General features: G+C 46.6%; 1 protein-coding gene across 13 annotated transcripts in view; it reads left to right on the top strand.

Moving 5' to 3' along the window:
• NRXN3 (neurexin 3) overlaps positions 1-19,100 on the top strand; it is a 1,902,419-nt gene that overhangs the window by 615,897 nt on the left and 1,267,422 nt on the right. For all 13 annotated transcript variants that reach the window (XM_030884921.2, XM_045287970.1, XM_045287968.1 and 10 more), the window contains 2 exons: positions 2,485-2,923; positions 8,519-8,902. In XM_030884921.2, the coding sequence (XP_030740781.1) occupies positions 2,485-2,923; positions 8,519-8,902 (823 nt within the window). The remainder of the gene's footprint in view (positions 1-2,484; positions 2,924-8,518; positions 8,903-19,100) is intronic.

Raw genomic sequence — 19,100 nt, 5'->3', positions numbered from 1 at the left:
GATTTTCTAATTGAGATGCGCCTAAGTCTTATTATTCTCCTGAACATGGAGGCTAATACAACCTTCGTAAGACTGTGATGGAATAAAAGGAGGCTTGACAACAACAGACCGGTGCAGTGGCTGAAACTGCTGTGGTCCTTGCTCGGTGCCACCTCCAAGCATGTTAATACAGAGTAGCTCATCGAATCCTTACAAAACAGACAACTCTCATTGTTATCCTTGTCAAATGATAAAATGTGCCCAAAGACCTTAAATCACCCTGGAAGGGGCACACAGATTGTGGGTTTCAGTCCTATATCTGGGTCCTAAGTTGGGCAAAATCTGAGTGTGATAACGTAAAGGACATAACAGGGTGGTTGGTGTAACCAATACGAAGATGCTAGCCCTTCTTCTTCTACCTCATTTTTCCTGTTTAGTCTTTCTGTCCAGAAGTGACAGGACCCAGGGCTCTGAGAGTTAAGAGCCACCCCAGAGAAGTGCACCAGAATTCAGCTCAAGTAACGGCAAAAGTGTTTTGAAATTCTAATCTGGGGGAACAGAATGAATCCCTGATTCATCCTAGTGAGCCGAGAGGACAGAGTTGAACTGCCGCCCCCCCCTGAGACCTTAGTTCTTTATGGAGAGATGGGTGGTTTCAAACTGCTGACCTTGGGATGAGCAGCCATGTAACCCATTAGCAGCCATGTAACCCATTAGCAGCATGTAGCCCACTATGCCACCAGGACTCCCGTGAGTCGGAATCAAATTATTGGCAGTGGGTTTATTTGTTTTACACAGATTCCATCAGAAGTAGTGAGTGATACTTTGTGTGTGTGTGTAGGGATTACACTGCCTCATTCTCTCATTCTTCCCATGAAATGTGGGAAAACAAACAAACAAACAAACTGTCCCTCTCCCCAGTCATTCTTAATAAGCAGTCTTTTAAGAAAAGTAATATAAGCTTAATGTTTTTAAAAAATTCAAAACATTGCAAGAGTGTACTGAGAAAAGTGTCTCCCTCCCATTTCTGGTATTAAGTATACCAGTTTTCTCCCGAGAAAGCAATTGATTTTCTAGTTTTATACATAAACGAACATATGTATGTATCGCTTAGCTGGCCTACACACATGCGCACATGATGACATACACACTGTCTGTGTCATTCTCTGCTCATTTCCCTTACTGTGACTTCCAGAATGTGGTTCTCGTTTTAGCAGACCTTGCGCTAATCCCTTAGGACGACCCTGTCGGTTGTAGAGTGGAAGCCATCACAGGAGTAATCTTTAGGAGAGCAGGTCATCAGCCCTTTCTTCTGTGAAGCTAGTGGTGGGTGAGCAACCAATAGCAAGCCACATGTGCCATGATCACGTCAAAACCATTATCAAATCAAAACAAAGGGATCCGTTGTCATCAAGTTGGTTCCCAGTCATAGCGACTTCAGAGTGATGCTACATGGCACAGTTGAACAGCTCCCTAGAGTTTGCAAGATGCTAAATCTTTAGGGGAGTGGACAGCTTCATCTTTCTCCTACAGATCTATTGGTGGGTTGGAACTGTTGATCTTGTGGACAACAGTCCAGTATGACCCACTATGCCACCAGGGCTTCTTCTTAGAGCTAAACAGTTCCTGTGTCAGTCTGGGTAGACTAGAGAAACAAGTCCATGGACATACATATGTGTATAAGAAAGAGATTTATATACAAGAGCAATTGAACATTGAGAAAACATCCCAGCCCTGTCCAGATCAAGTCCATAAGTACAACATTAGCCCATATGTCCAATACCAATCTATAAAGTCCTCCTCAGACTCATGAAACACATGCAATGACACCAAATGTAGATGATCACAGGCCAGTGGGTAGAAAGTCTTTGGATCCAGTGGCATTGGAAACATCTCAGCACTGGCAGGGGTCTCTGCATGGCTTCTCCAGCACCCAGGCTGCCTCAGGGTGGGTCCATGTGTCTTGTCACTTGCTATGTCTCCCACGGTGTGAGCAGAGAGTCTCCCACTTCCAAGGAGGAAAAATTCAGCAGTTCCCAGAACCTTTAGGGGAAGGTCATGCCCACACAGAGATCTCATTGGCTATATCCTGATTAACAGCCTAGACTCCACCCCTACACTCTTAATCCTCAAATTGAAACTAGATTATGTTCTCTATCCTAAGGCTACACCAATCTCCCACTTTGGATTAATGTAGTCTTTTGCTAGCTAAAAACACTTCAGTGACTCTCTTTGCACCTAGTTTTGTGCCATATGCAACTTAATCTGTATTGCACTTTATTTGTATTTTCATATTGTGTAATTTTCTGGCAACCCCAAACCAGCACAGATACGGAAGGATTATGCAGGACCCTGTGCACCCCAGAAGGATCCCATTCCTCCTGTTCTTTTAGACCATTGTGTCCTGAATCCTCTTTGTGGACCTTTTCCTTGGACCCAGTGAGCATTGGCTGGTTACTGTTTGTAAGATTGATTCATGCGGCATTTTTATTTGGCTTTTGACAGGTTGTTTATAAGAATAATGACATCCGTCTGGAGCTGTCTCGCCTGGCTCGGATTGGGGACACCAAGATGAAAATCTATGGTGAAGTTGTATTCAAATGTGAGAATGTGGCCACCCTGGACCCGATCAACTTTGAGACCCCGGAGGCTTACATCAGTTTGCCCAAGTGGAACACCAAGCGCATGGGCTCCATCTCCTTCGACTTCCGCACCACCGAGCCCAACGGCTTGATCCTCTTCACTCATGGCAAGCCCCAAGAGAGGAAGGATGCTCGGAGCCAGAAGAACACCAAAGTGGATTTCTTTGCAGTGGAACTTCTGGATGGCAACCTGTACTTGCTGCTTGACATGGGCTCGGGCACCATCAAGGTGAAAGCCACTCAGAAGAAGGCCAACGACGGGGAATGGTACCATGTGGACATCCAACGAGATGGCCGATCAGGTAGGAAAAGGCCCAGAGTGGGACTGAGACAAGGGGCACTGTGGCTGTCCCTGTTCTGTTTTCTGGGCAGACAGGTGGTGCTTCTTAATATTTGAACTTGCCTGCTTGTGGAGTGCTATTCTCTTTGATGGCCCTGGTGCAGTTTTCTTTCTGAACAAAGCCCCTGGCTGGATGACCCGCACATCTCCCCCTCCTCGCCCCAGCCACTCCCCCAACCATCCTCTGCAGCGACAGCCCCACAGCTGGGACCTAACAATGATGACTGTACATGTAGCTGACCACCGTGACCAAAGCAAATACCGTGTCACTCATGAGATGGTGCTTTGTCACCCCTTCCCTCTTTTCTTCTCCTCTCTCTCTCTCTTTTTTTTCCTCCTTGCCTTAGAAACCAATTGTGATGTCACAGGGGCTGCACTGTGCGATCACTCTGTAGGATAAGCTTCACTGTGCACGAGTTCATGCAACGACGAACCCCTCTCCATAATTGGCAAGAGTCCTGTTGCAGGCAGAAATTATGACAAGAAAGGAAAAGGCAAATTGATTTTTCCTGAAGTCATGTTCAATGTTAAGCCTCCCTTTGGTGTGAAAGCCTATATTTCACTCTCTGCTCAGGCCTCACCGAGGCTCCCTTCCTCTTCATAACCTTTTACATTGGGTTTAAATGGCTTTGTTTGTTTCTGCAGCCGCAGCTCAAACAAGCTAGCCCTGGGCAGTACACAGCCACTCTGGAATAGTCACAGAGAGAGGGAGGGAAATAAAAACAGCCCACACAAATGGAGCGAGAGTCTGGAGCTTTTGATCGCCCGCACCGTCTGTTAGTTTTCGCTGGACCTTGTGGCTGTGAAGGTCACAGTCTATACCACCAGGAAGGGCACGTCTCTAAAAGCTGTGACTACCATTTTTGAGCGGCAGCCTTATTTCCTGATTCTCGATTGAGGCAACACGAATGGAAGCAGGCTGTTGGCTCTGTTTGCCTTCCTTGTGAAGATTGCCTCTCTCAGTGAAGCCCTGAGAGGTGGCCCTTTGCACATTTTATTTCTGGGTACATTTGGGTCCATAAATAGGTACCCCCCAAAGCCGCAGCCAGGAATGGCAGTGCTTTGGTGGGATGGCTGTTTTGCACAGACCCCAAGTTCAAGAGGTGGTGATGGTGGGTATCACTGCCCTTTGAAGAGCTGGATGGCCCTGGGCAGAGGGCAGCCGGGTGGCAGATTGCAGCTCTGGATGGTTTATTGCTCAGCAAGCAGCTTTATCGATTGCCTGAATTCTGATCGGAACCAAGAGGCTCTAAATTAAATGTGCTTGTTGAGCAAGAAAGAACAGTTTGTGCTTAAAAACAAAACAAAATGAAACAGAAACACACCCAAAATTAATTTATCTGAAGGTGAAATCAAGCTGTTGCTCTTTTTTTCTGTTTTTATTTCCCCCCTCGTTTTCTCCCTCTCGCCTCTTCTCTCCCTCTTCCCATCTTCCCTTTTCTTTCTCTTCTCCTCTCTTCCTGTTTTCCTGCCTCCCTCCCACCATCCTTTTTTCTTTCCTATCTATTCTATCTCCCTGAGTTTATCCTTGAAATACAAAGCAGATCCTGAAATCTGTCCCAGAATTCCCCCAAAAAACCTCGGGTCAGTTGCTATCATACCACATGTCGTTGGTCTCTGGAGTCAGACCAGAGTGGGTGGTTTGGTGTCACGCTTCTCTAGGCTTTCACCCAGCTTAGAAGTTGTCCCTCTGTGTCACAGGCAGGCTAACGCACATTCAATGGTCACATTCCATTTTTTAAATGTGCTTTTTGTTCGATTGCTTGCTTGGTTCCCCTGCATAACTGCTTTGACAAGCAGGGTAGCTGTTTTGTTCTGCTACAACTATCCATGGGCTTGTAGTCCCTGGATATGTTTCTAATGCAGAAGCCTTGAACTTATTACCTGGGAACTATAGCAACAGCCAGTTGATGAATTTAATCAAAGCAACAGCCAGTACTGATGAATTTAATCAAAGCCTACAAAAACTTGCTGTGTAAACCAGTAAGTATCCCATGAAAACAATAAAACTTTATGTTTAATAAAACCCTTTAAATTCCATTTCCTCATGTGGTTTATTGTTTTTAGTTTTCAATCTATGCGTATAGATTCAGTTTTGCATCTATAAGTAGCCATAGAAATACAAGTGTGGGCTTAAATGCGTCCCACCCTTCCCTGAGAATGACGGAGAGAGGATCTAGGCAAACTTTGCTGATCGTGCCCTTCTTGGGGAAGTGCTTTTCCAGGTTCAATGTGTGTCTTCAAAAGTAAGTCTGGTCCCACCCCTGCGGACAGATTCTTCGAAGGATATAGTTAAGGTTCCCAAATATAAATCTGTTCTAGTTCTGTCCGAACTTCTCCGGGGTGCCCCTCCCGTGAAGTGGGTAGGCTAAGTGTTCTGTGGAGAGGACAGAGGGCCCAGGGACAACTTGTGTGAGAGAGAAGACAATACGAACTACAGCTCTCAGTGTCCTTGTGTGTCAAATAGCGAACATCTTGACACTTGTCTCCTGAGATGGTTGTGAAGATAAGGTCCAAAAGAGCTCAGAGCATCCTGAAAATGGTGTCTGGGACATCATTAGTGTTGTGCTTTTTAAAAATGTGTATTTTGTGTGTGTGTGTGTGTGTGTGTGTGTGTGTTAAAATATATATAACAAAGCACTTGTCGTGTCAACCATCTTTCCTAATATAATTCAGTGATATTAATGATGATCACAATGTCATGGGGCCTTCACTATTTTCTGTTTCTACATTTTCTATCGATTCAAACAGAAGCTCAGTATCCGAGAGGTAATGGCTCCCCATTTCCCCTTCCTCCAGCCCCTGATAACCACAGGATACATGTGTTCTCTTCCTCATTCTAGAAATTTCATGTAAGTAGGGTTATAGCAGTGGTTCTTAACCTTCCTAATGCCACCACCCTTTAATGTTGTGGCAATCCCCCACCCCAACCATAAAATTATTTTTGTTGCTACTTCCTAACTGCATTTTGCTACTGTTATGAATTGGGCGACTCCCATGAAAGGGTCGTTCAACCCCCAAAGGGGTTGCGACCCACAGGTTGAGAACCACTGAGTTATAGTAATAGTTGTCTTATGTGCCTGGAACCTGGCACAGGAGCAATTGTGCAGATGGCATAGGACTGGGCAGTGCTTCGTTCTGTTGTGCATAGGGTAGCTATGGGTTGAACCCAACTGGATGGCACCCAACAACAACAACAACATGTGCCTGACTTATTTCCCTCAGCATAACATTGTCAGGGTTCATCCAGATGGGGAATGTATCCACAATGCCTTTTCTCTTATGAGCTCAAAACGATTCCAAGGGATGCATATGCATCACTTTGTTTAGTCATTTGTTGATGGCATTTTGCAGTGTTTTTGCTCTGTGTGTGTGTGGAAAGGTTCAAAATGACAAGAAGAAGAAAAGAAGGCAGATTTCTCTAGAAGAAAACTTCTGGGTGAGAACCCATGAAGGCAGCTTGTGGTTTAGCCCTCCCCCATGGAGCACATGTCTTTAAGACTGGGGTGTCAGCATCATCATGCACATGGTGCTTCCCATTTCTGATCTCAGTGGGTCCCCTCAGTTCTTCGGGTCTCACCCCTCAGACCCGAAGGGTGCGGAATCTGCATGAAAGGGGAAGCAGCATGAATATGGCAGACCCAGCTGTCTGGGTACCAATAAACACCTTCATTTAAGATGAATAAATACGTATATTTTAAATTTTCTGGCATGATCATGAGATGCCACCAAATCCAATTCCTTAATGTTGTAGTTCAAGCTCCGGAACCAACAAGTATTTCAGGGATACCAGCTTGGGGTAAAAAACCCATTTAAGACTAGGACCCCAGTTCCCAAATTCTCTGGCAAGCTTTGGGCTTCGTATTCTCTCATTTGAAAGTGCCAGGACCCAGCTTCTGCCAGGCCCTGAGCACATGCAAACTCATCGCCTAGACTTGTCTCCCCTCTTCCTTGCTTCCTCAGCATCTTTGTAGGTGTCTGACAAATCCTCTGCTCTGATCTTTGCATGCCTGCATCCTTCCCACCATCCTGATTCAGTTTACAGAGGCCCTAGCCGGCTCTCCACTTGAAGTAGAACCCCCTAGGCTGGTACCCCAGCACCTGTTTGGTTCTCTTCACAGAACCTGCCATTCGCTAAGCCCTCTCACTGATTGGCTAGTCTGTTTTCTGAGCCTCCACTCTGGAGTCTCAGCTCTGTGGGAGCAGCAATATGCCTATCAGTTTCACCCTTATCTTCAGTGCCTAGGACAACCTAAGGGACACTAGAGATGTTCAATACATAGTTGCTACATAAAAAAGAAATAAGCATATTTCAGTGATCATTCAGCAATGGTCATACTCTGGGATGCCCCCTGGAGGAGCTGAAAGTGGGTGGCCAGTCCAGCCAGGTGGTATCAGTGCATGGGGTGGTGAAGCCAAAGCAGATCACATCTGGTGGAGGATAATGACCACTGAAGAAGACTCAGGTCCACAAAGAGCCTTTCCTCTGTCCTGGACAGTGTGAGAACCTACAAGGGCTTTTAAAATGTTTGTGGAAACAATGGAATTAAGAGGAAATGCAAAGTTTCCGTGAACTTTGTGATGCTCTCTTGTATACCATGATATGACCCAGCTGTGTCATGGGAGACAGATGGATAGGTTGGAAGGTAGGAAGATGGACGATAGATGCACACCATCATGGCAGCCATGTGGAAAACAAAGCACTGCCCCAGGCCTGTGTCATCCTGGCGATTTCGTTGCCTGGGTGGGGTCCCGCATTGCAGGGACTGGTCCCCTCCAACAGGCCCGTCTCCCATACCCAACAGGCCCATCTCCCATGCCCAACCGCATTGCAGGGACTGGTCCCCTCCAACAGGCCCGTCTCCCATGCCCAATTCAGGATGCTCTTTCCTGAGGACATGTCCCAAACGAATGAGTCAGGCATGATTGTATTGCCATCGCTCGTGTTTTCATAGGCAAAGGTTTGGAGGCAGAAAGAAAGAAGGAAAGAAGGAAAGAAGGAAGGAAGGAAGGAAGGAAGTGAGCAAGCTAGGAGTTTCTTCCCAGTCGGTATGAGTCTCAACACTTTCCTGAAACCTACACCCACCTTGGGTGACCCTGCTGGTATTTTAAATATGGGTGGCAATGTTCCAGCATCATAGCAACACCGAGCCACTCAACTCTGACCTGCTGGCACGGGGATGATGGTCAGATAGAGCCGGGTGTTAAGCACAGGCACATTCTCTGCTGTCAGTGTGTAGGATATCCTTTCAAGATCCACAACTTTCAGGTAGACAAAAAAAAAAAAAGCTAGCCTAGGTACTGGGCCATTGAATGTTCCTGGGCCTTCTCTGGGTCAGAGAGCTCTAGCTGGCAGAAATGGGAGCCACATGGTGCACGTGGTCCTTCTTGCTGCCCCATCTTTCTGTTCCCTTGCCTGCCCTAGCCTTTCCTGGCCCAGCCCAGCTGTTCTTGAAGCTCACCGCCTGGGGCCCTTTTGTTTTATTCCTTGAGTGGTGGCGTCCCCTGGGAGGCCAAGGGACAGTTAGCTCATTCTGTGTACCTCTTATTTCCCCAGGTACCATATCAGTGAACAGCAGGCGCACACCTTTCACCGCCAGTGGGGAGAGTGAGATCCTGGATCTGGAGGGCGACATGTACCTGGGCGGGCTCCCGGAGAACCGCGCCGGCCTCATCCTCCCCACTGAGCTCTGGACCGCCATGCTGAACTACGGCTACGTGGGCTGCATCCGCGACCTGTTCATCGATGGGCGTAGCAAGAACATCCGTCAGCTGGCGGAGATGCAGAATGCCGCGGGCGTCAAGTCCTCTTGCTCCCGGATGAGCGCCAAGCAGTGTGACAGCTACCCCTGTAAGAACAACGCAGTGTGCAAGGATGGCTGGAACCGCTTCATCTGTGACTGCACGGGCACTGGCTACTGGGGACGGACCTGCGAGAGGGGTGAGTCCTGCCCACATGGCAAGCTACGTAGCTAAGGCCCACGGTGGGATCTTGGATAGTCCAAACCTTGGCACCAACCCTGGCTGCCTTTCCCTCAGAGAAGTTTTCTCGGGTCCACTGCTCCATGGCTCGTGAGCCACGTCTGATGTGGAATTACTAGATCTGGCTGGCTGGCTAGAGTTGGTATGCAGAAAGGCAGATTGACTAGAATAAATACTATGATCATGAAACCACTAATTTTGAATACGTGTCGGACATCTATTTAGAGAGGGCAGTGAATTCTTTTTTGGGATTCTTGATGGGCTTCGCTGACCCATTCATCCCTTTAACCCACGCACTGTAATGCTTTCTGTAATGCTTTCTGCATGCGGCTGAGGAGCACTGGTGGCTGTTGGACCGCTAACCACAAGCTCAGCAGTTCGAAACCAGCGAGCCCTGCTCTACAGAGCAAGATGAAGTTTCCCCTCCCAGAAGTATTTTCAGTTTCCTGAACCCACAGGGGTGTTCTACTGTGCCGTATAGGGTCCGATACACTGGAATAGACTCGTTGGCAGTGGGTTTGAGTGTGCTGGCTACTGGCTTTAGAAAGCCAGTGCTCAACGACACAGACCTGACCCTGTCCTATGGAGCTTTGCCTCCAAGTAGAATATTTGGTCATTCACTAAATGAATACCAAAGACTTGATAAGAGAAGTGTGATGTATTGTTTGCGAGCATAGACTTGGGGGCCAGGCTGGGCGAGGAATCTGGCCTTCATGGAGATTATAATGGAGCTGTCACCAAAATCAGATCTTTGAGATATAATGGAGATCATCACCTCTCAAGAGTGGGATGAGGAGGCAATGAGTTAATAATTGCCTGGTACATGGTGAACAAAGTCGCGGTTCAAGCAGCTAGGGCTCTTAGCTGTTACCTGAAAGATTGAACATTCAAGTCCACCCAGAGCCCCTCAGGAAGAAAGAGATGCAGATAAACATTCAGCCAGTCACACCTCTATGGAAGATAGTTCTCCATAGGTCTTGCTATGAATCAGAATTGAGTCAATGGCAACTGGATGGGTTTCCCAGTGTTGCTGATTAGTACTGTGATCATTGTTTTCAGTAAAGGGAAGGTTTAGAGAAGTTTGTGTGGCCCTCCCGATGCTCCTTGTGGTGTTAAATGAACTCAAAGAATGCTTCCCGAAGGGAGAAGTGTCCACGAGGAAGCGTGGATTAAGAGTCGGCTTTGGCTCGGGAGAGTGGAGTAGGGGAACACGCACAGGTTTGGGAGGGACAAGGGAAGAGCCACGGCTCAGCTGCGGAGCTGAGCGAATGCCGGAGAAGATGTGGAGAAAGGCAGGAGAGGGGCTGGCGAGATGGAGACCAACTCATGGAACATAGGTGCCAATCCAGAGGGAGTGGCCAGGATGCTGGGCAACGTACATTTCCATTCATTGCTTTAGCATCTTACATTTATCCTGAATTCACAACTTGGGCAAATGGGGAAAATCAAAGCAAGCAGTGAGACGAAATCAAGACAAGGAGATTCCAAACTAAGAGCTGTCTAGGGAGTGAGGTTGGGTTGATTTTTTACAAGCCAAGCAGAAAGAACTACAATGGCTCTCCATGGCTTATCACTTTTTATTCGATACAATAGAATACATTTGGAATCCAGCTGTTGCTGGACACATAGGGCTAGCATAGCCTTTGAGGGGATGACATCTCAGAAGAGCCGTAGATGTGCCACTACGAGGCTTACGGTGTCTTTAGCTGAGTAGTTGGCACACCCACAAGGAAGTGGCAATGAGATGGCACAGAGCATTGAGGTGGGTGGTGGTGATGAACGAACCGAGAAGGACACGGAGATTCAGAGAGCAGAGGACATTTCTGAGGTGGGTCATGCAGAGGCTTGTCCCTGGAGGCTCACTGTGGCTGGAGCTGTCCAATCCTCAGAGCCTGGCACTAGGAAGTGATCCAGGGCAAACCTGGAGCAGGCACTAGGTGACCGGCCCGAAGCCCTTAAGGAGAAGCTTTGATGAGGTCAACTGCATTATGAAGTACGGTACATTTCCGAAGGACTGAAACCTCCTTTAGTCAGATAAACAGTCATTGGCCAAAGGATGGAGAGGGCTTTTTCTCAAAGGTTATGGCATTTAAGCTCAGGCCTACTGTATTTTCAAAGAACCAACAACCAGAAACCGGGGGAAATAGAGAGGCAGCCAGCCAGAACAGAAAGAGGCCAGATGGAGCTGGTCAGTTTTCCAGTCTCTGGACTCTGCAAATCTTTGTGTACAGTAGCCCACCCTGATGCTAGTTTGAAAAGATAGAGAGGTCATTTGACCTCTATGATGCATGAGTCAGTTTTGGTGGAAGCCAAACTATTTCATAACTTCTGCTGTCTACAAAGTCAGTGTGAGAGATGAAGGTCACTTTAGACATCTTCCTTCTTCCTCTTGGATCTCTTTTGACTTGGGGCCTGATGGTTGCTGGAGACCAGCAGCAATGCCTTCAGCTTGCAGTGCAAGGTGTCTGAGCTCACCTATTCCAAGGACGAAACAATGGGAGCCAGTCCAAGATTTGCCAAGTACAATGAAAGTCACTGCAGCTTTCACATTGCCACTTCTGACTCGTCATTAAAAGGCAGCTGATTGGGGATATATGAGGGACAATTATTCCTGGTACAGTGAAGCCAACAGTCGTCCATTCTGGACCAAATGAGAAGGAGCCAGCAAATTCAAGACATTTGATCTACACATCGCTCAAATCCCAGACGGTTTGGCTGATTGTTTTGTTCCCCCGCTAATTGTTTTTTTGCCCCTGTATTGTTCCTGACACCGTGTTCGGAATGAATCATTGGAGTGTAAAAGTGATAGAACTCCACATCTCCAGTGAAGAAAATAGAGCTTCCCAATGGCATTGTTTTCCCTTCTTGAAACTGACTTCTCCTTATAGACACTTGGGGTATCTTTTCTTTGTTTCTCGTACTTATTGAAGTCCTAAGTCACACCAGGCACAGGATTAGGTACTGGGAATGTGAAAATACACCACGTCGTCTGTTTGTTTGCTTGTTTTTATCAGTTCATGGTCCTCCAGGAAAACAAAGGGTGCTAGACATTAAACCAGATGTCCCTTGAGGAATACAGGGATACAAGAGGGGTGGGTGGTGGTGGCCCCTTCTATATGGGGCATGAGATTGTTGAAAGAAAGACCCCAGATTTCTTGGATATCTTGGGTTTCTATGTCTAACAAAAATTGTGGTCTCTCTCAACCTCTGATCCTTAGAATTGACTGTAGACGCTTCTGAATACAGAAGACTGGTGACAGAAGCATGTTTGACATCACTCTTTATACAGAGCTTTAGCCTCTTTGGATTAAGATATATTTCTCTCACTCACTAACAACGTCAACCTGGATATTCAGTTGACTGTTCCCTTTCTTTTTCTTTGTCTAGAGCCTTAGCCCAAAGCCTGAGGTTGATCATTTGTACTTCAGGGGATAAGCCTAATGTAATTCCTTGGCTCTGTTCGCCATCTAATCTAAATTGTATGGTATCTTGAGATTCAGTGTGGGGTATGTCCCTTGGGAATTTTCGGCCCTACAACAGGAATGGTAGTGTTAGAAAGAGGCCAGTGCTTATATAAAATGCAGAAGTCATAAATGGGAAGCAGGAAATTGGTATTTAAAGCAAAAGGACAGTGGTAGAAGCCCCAGGTCCCTAGATGAAAATAGCCCAAGGTCCCCGAGCAAAGAGAGTAAGTGGTCAAAGAGACAAGTGCTTTGGCTGGGGGTGTCCATCGTAGAAAAAGGGAAAAGGAAAAGAACTGGGAACCATAAGTATAGGAGACCAGGAGGCACTTTCTTGGGCATCTTTCTTCTATAGTCAAAAATCGATGGCTGGCTTCCTCTCAGAAGTGTTTCTACTACCTGTGAAGATGCGTAACTGCCAGTCTTGACATCTGACTACTGGATTGGTATCCTGTGAAGTCTTCCCCAACGAAGCAGACCCTCTAACTTGCCTTTAATCTGGTCTGAAGTTCTTCTTTCTTGAGAAGACATGATATGTTGTCTCGAGACGACGTAGGAACCTTTCTCTTGCCAGGGTAGCCCAGCGATTCAATTCACTTGGTGAAGCTCCTTTGCCCACAGCAAGGCTAAGTACTTGAGTTCCTTGTGGACTCCGGCTTCAGCTTGAGACAGACAGCTGCTAATTCTCTTCTGTGGATTGCTTTTTCCAAGCATAGGCTTCTTTTTTTTATTAATTTAAGCAAGAACATTAATAAGGTTCAGCATAAGTCTATCTGTAGAATAACAATGGCCTGCAGTAGAGTACTTAGAGGAAGGATTTAGTAGTTAGTTGCACGAGCTTTAGAATTACATGGACCTTAGTTCTGATCTTGGTTCTGCCATTTACTATCTGAAGGATGTAAAACCACGACTTATTTTTCTAAGTCTCATTTTCCTTATCTAAGAAATTCTGATACTAATTCTTACTAGTGGTTGAGAGTTACACAATGGCCTGTGGCCAACAGGGTCTAGAAGGGGGGCTCACTGAGGGATTTCCTGGAAGGCACTTGTCGGGTGAAGGTGTCAAGAGGTGCACCGCTGAAGCAGAAACAGGGCAGCACTGGGAGCCCCAAGCCATTGCTATTGAAGTGAATCAGCTTCCCTGTCCTTTAAGTTCTGGGTTTTTTCATTCAGTTCTTACACTTTTAAAAGGAAGAATTTGACTTACTTTGGTTTAATATATCAGACTCTTCATTCATCACCTTTGTCCAGGTGGGCAGAGTCACCTAGGATAGACAAAGGGGCTTGCCCTTATGTATGTATTAAAGTGATTCCTTGAAAAGAGAGCAATTTGTCAGGCAGACTCTGCCCCTCCTCTTTGAGGATTTTTGAGAAGTTAAATGAGAAAAATATATTCGAAGTGTGAGGCACAGTAGCAGACACATAGTACACATAAGGACACGCTCTCTGGCCGAGGGGGCTCCCTAAGGACATTGGTCAAGCATGATTTTCATAAGTAGAAAACCAGCTGCAGTAGCTACCATAAACCTATTCCTAGTTCCTAGTGGGACTGTGTCCACCCTGCCCTGTGCCTGGGGTCTTGTCCACTAAGGGTAGGGATCCCCGGCAGGCCAGGCATCCCTCCACGAGATCAGTTGAAGGCCAATTGTTTCTTGTTCTCCCTTGGACGGAGGTCAGAGAGCTGAGTCTCCTGGGAACTGCCCATGCAGGACAATAGCTTGGATTCTTTTTCAGCATAAATAGTGCCATAGACTTTTTTCCACCTTACTTCTCCCTACCTTACTTCTCCCTTATGTTCAAATACGTCATGACCCTGGAGCCTAGGCTAGCAGTCGGTTCACAGCCCTTGAGGCCACAGTACAAGGGGCAGGATTCTTTAAGTCAGCCAGCTTTAGTAGTTGGGTGGGAGGAATCATATAAAATAATTAGAGACACATTATATAAAAATTTAAAAGTATAGACGACTAACAAGATTTTTTTAATTACTCCATACTCAAGTATAACTAACTATAAAATTGGTATATTTACCTCAGTGTGGTTTTTTTTCCTCCTTATTTGTCACATATGAAGTCGTATTTCTTGTATACAACTGGAATTTCATTCCAGGTTATAATATGTGCTTTGGGGTCAGTCAGGGTGCGATGTAACAATGATGAAAAATACAACTTTCCTCTAGTTCCTAAATGTTTCCTCCCAGCTCCCACTATCATGACACGAATTCTACCTTGCAAGTCTGGCTAGACCAGAGGATGTACACTGGTACAGATAGGAACTGGAAATCCAGGGAATCCAGGGCGGATGATCCCTTCAGGACCAGTGGTGTGAGTGGCGATACTGGGAGGGTAGAGGGAGAGTGGGTTGGAAAGAAGGAACCGATTATAAGGAACTATATGGGACCTCCTCCCTGGGGGACAGACAACCGAAAAGTGGGTGAAGGGAGACGTCAGGCAGGGCAAGATATGACAAAATAACAATTTATAAATTATCAAGGGCTCATGAGGGAGCGGGGAGTGGGGAGGGAGGGGAAAAATGAGGACCTAATGCCGGGGGCTTATGTGGAGAAGAAAGTTTTGAGAATGCTGAGGATGATGAATGTAAAAATGCGCTTTACACAATTGATGTGTGTATCGATTGTGATAAGAGTTGTATGAGCCCCTAATAAAATGATTAAAAAAAACAAAACAAATAAAAGTTACATACATGGGGGAAAAAAAAGAACAGCTAGTTCTCATGCCAAGGCCCTGCTTGATGCTCCTCCACCTCACAAAGCAATCCCTGAAAGATATGGGTGCTACAGTACACTAAAGGTGACTGCAGAGACGTAGCAAGGCGACTGGACGGCAGAAGTCCAGGGTGATGGTGATGTCTAGTGGGCGATGAGAGCACATGACAGGGACATCTGGCCTGGACATGAGAGATCAGAAATACTTCTTGCAATAAACGAGATAATCCACCATGAAATATATATATATATATATATATATATTCTTTGCGTTTCCCAGTTAGTAGTGTGTCACGATCTACAATCTCTCTTCCTTGCTATAATGTGTCTCTGGGTGTGGTGGGGTATGGTGTGTGTGTGTGTGTGTGTGTGTGTGTGTGTGTGCGCTCACTGAACCATTTCTGTGGTGTTATCTTGTGAGGACAACCTGCCCCAGAAGGTCCTATTCTGGGCAGCCCCGGCCATGTGGAACTCCTGCACCTTTTTTGTCCCCTCCTGATCTTCTTGGTGGTGCACTCCGGATATCTGCTCTAAGATATATTTCCGGAGATCTTGTAGATTGGTTGCCTTCGAGAATATTAATTTTCAGATCCTAGAAAACATGATGGAGTGGGTGATCCTGTACTTCTCACTGGTCCCTGAGACTCCACTGGCTAAAAATGGAGAACATTGACAATTGAGGTTCTCTCAAAGGACTCTGGATCCAGCAGGAAAGGCGTGCAGGCTGCAGGTCAGAGACCCACTCTGACCACCCCTGTGTCCCTGGGGGCAATGAGACCAGGCTCTCCCTGGGACAGATGGCTGTTCTGAGACCAGCCAGAAAATATCATTTTGGTGTTACCTGGACACCATAGCCACCTTTGAGGTCATTTGTGCCTGATCCCTGATTTCATAGGTCAGGGATTGGAAGCCTGATAAGCTCAGATTAACTCAGTGGTAGGGAGTGAGTGAGCTATGGAATGGCTAGAACACGTGTTTCATAACTTCTCGTCCATTGCACAAGAAGCATCAGGCTGAGCACCGAGGTCACCCTCTCCGGTGCCCCTTGAAAGAAAGACCTGGTGGCCTGCTCTTGTAATGATTTGCAGTCTCGTAAACCCTAAGGAGCAGCTCTGCTTTGTCCTTTAAGGCCTATGAGTAGGAATCCACTCGATGGCAGTGAGAGGGAGTGGAATCCATTGCATGGTCCATTGAATTGAGAAGCTGTTCCCTCTTGTAGGCTGTTTTTCTTTTAATAAAGTCCAAGGTCATTGAGGTCACAAGGTCCTGAATCATAAAACCATGCCACCCTCCCACCCCCCACCCCCAGTCTCGAGCTCTGTAAGTCCTGTTTGGTAAAGCGGAGGGGCAGTGAAAAAGAGGACGGACAGCCCTCAAGGAACCGGATTGACCCCAGGGTTGCAACAGTAGGCTCACGTGTCGGCACACTGAAGACGCCACAGCACTGGGCCAGCGCTCCGTTTAGGTCTGCTGTGCGCTGGGTCACCCTGGATCGGAACCGCTCAATGGCCCCTAATAGCATCGGCCCACTAGCACTGTGCTGTACACATCCCACAAGAGGGTTTCAAAGGTTCAGAGAACCCAGGCAATGAAAGACAAAGGAACTTTTCCAGAAATGTGTTGAAGTTTCTGAGTACCTGACTATTAAATGTTGAAGGCTTCGGGGATCTCTCTTACGTCTCCACCTGGTCTACGTGCTCTCTTTAGTGCCCCGTCAATGGCTTCAAAATTTGGATGTTAAATCTGGAACTCTCCAGGGGATCTAGAGTTCTGTATCTACTTGTAGACTCGGCATTGCCATTTGGGTGGCTGATGTATTTCCCATGCGGAGTGTGGAGAAAACACAATATTGCAAGTCTTCTTCTGCCTAAACCGTTTCTCCTTTCCAGCATCCGTGTCCTCGGCATTTTTCTTGATTTTTCTTCTCCCACCTTCCATCTGTCTCAGCAAGTCCTGTTGAACTCACCGTGCAAGCCCCATGTTGCACTTTTCGCTATCATCCAGGGCGAAATCCCCCTCAGCTGTTTTCTTGTTTTGGTTTTGTGTTTAGTGGGACAACTAAATGTGTTGTTATTGTTGGTTGAGGATGTCATTCAAACTCATGGCCACACGCCAAGCACAATGGAAGGAAACTGCCCATGGAGATGCCCAAATCCGTTGCTGTGGTCAGTGTGCATGGAGAGTGCTATGCAATCGAGGGCTTCGCCTTCCAGTGCTGCATTTTCTGATGCATAGACTTGGACTGGCTTCTTTGTAAAAGGGGATCGGCAGGCCTTTCTTCCGAGGGATAATGAAATAACACATAGCTTATAAGTCAGGGGGCTCAAATGTATTCTGTGTTTGTGTGCAAGTACTAAGTTTAGATGATTAAAATGTCTACCTGCTGGAAGCATTTCTATCTTAAATGACTCTAGTTTCAGAGGTTTGGGGTCCAGAACATTGTCATGTAGGAAATGAAAACGCAACTTTTGGATCGATGTCAACATGCACCTAAGAATCCTGTAGGCAGTTTTCCAGTTCCTCTCTGTGTGAGAAGTTTGAAGTTCCACGTCATGAGGATACAAGTGTGTATAAGACCCAGTTTGTGCCCTCCAAGAGCTCACCGTGTTGTGTAAGTGTGTGTGTGTGTCTGGGGCACCCCAGCCCAGCACGTCCTGGACACCTGTGGATCTGTCCAGTTCTCCTCTCATCCCACCGCCTGCTTCCCACACAGGGCTACAGTTTAAGGGAGGCCTTTGCCCTGGCTGAGCCCCATTCTACCCACTGCAATATGTTCAACATAATCTACTATTATATTATGAGTTATGCTTACCCTGAAGTCCTCCCAGGCAGACATACTGATACAGAAGTAGCATAACTCCCAACTTCCAAGGTCAAATAGAACAATGTTGGCTGCTTCTACTGGTTCCGGTGCCATTACAAAGGACATCTGCATTGTGACCATCCATAGCCCCATGAATATTCAGGTCTTTTATTTTGATGTATGAATGACCTTGAGAGAATTACTTGGCTTTCTGGCCTCCCTGTTCTGCCAAATAAAATGAAATGGTTGGGCTCCCTGCTCTCCAAGGGCCCTTTCAACCCTAAAACTCAGTGCTTCTCAAATGTCATCAGCTTGGCAGTCCCTTTTCTATCTCCAGTAGAAGGGTAAAGGTGAGGGAAGGGTAGGACAGGGGTGTGGGTGCCTGTCCCTGATCAACTGCAGATCCAGCTGGTTGAGGAGGCCGGAGTTAATTCTGCAGTGGAATTTTCACATTAAAGGCCCTGATGTACATACATACTTCAGGTCTGTGAGGAGTAAGTTTTATTTGATGGGCTAATGAACAAAGCCTTTGATTTCTTAAGAGCATCAGAAGGCTGTCTCCTTCTAAGTCCATCACTTAGCCCTATGGAAGCGTAATGACATATATCAAAGACAACGCTGTCCAAGAGGCCCACAATTCTTTGGCATGAATCAAAGTGTCTCAATTTTCCCCCCTTTGTATCCACTGGTGCTTAAGGCATCTGGATAGATCTCTGGTTATGACCTTAAGAGTCCTCAGACTCAGCTGCTTCTCCTTCGTCCAGTTCTGTAAAGTTTCCTTTCGACAGGCATAGGTTTGCACGGTCCCAGGAAATGGTCCACGGCCTTTGCCTGTGTTAGTCTGGGTAGACTAGAGAAACAAATCCATGGACACACATATGTGTATCAGAAAGAGGTTAACATACAAGAGCAATTGGACATGGAGAAACCATCCCAGCCCTGTCCAGATCCAGTCCATAAGTCTGAGATTAGCCCATATGTCTGATATCCATATATAAAATCCTTTTCAGACTCATGAAACACATGCAATGAAGCCAAATGCAGGACGATCACAAGTCAGTGGGTAGAAAGTCTTTGGGTCCAGTGGCGTTGTAAGCATCTCCAGTGCTGGTCGGGGTTTCTCTGTCGCTTCTCCGGCTTCCGAGGTCTGGTTGCGTGCATGTGGCTTGTC

The sequence above is a fragment of the Echinops telfairi genome, unplaced genomic scaffold, assembly GCF_000313985.2.
Source record: "Echinops telfairi isolate 266 unplaced genomic scaffold, ASM31398v2 ScPeMD7_18;HRSCAF=68, whole genome shotgun sequence".
NCBI lineage: Eukaryota > Metazoa > Chordata > Mammalia > Afrosoricida > Tenrecidae > Echinops > Echinops telfairi.
This window is presented reverse-complemented; position numbering and strand designations above follow the sequence as displayed.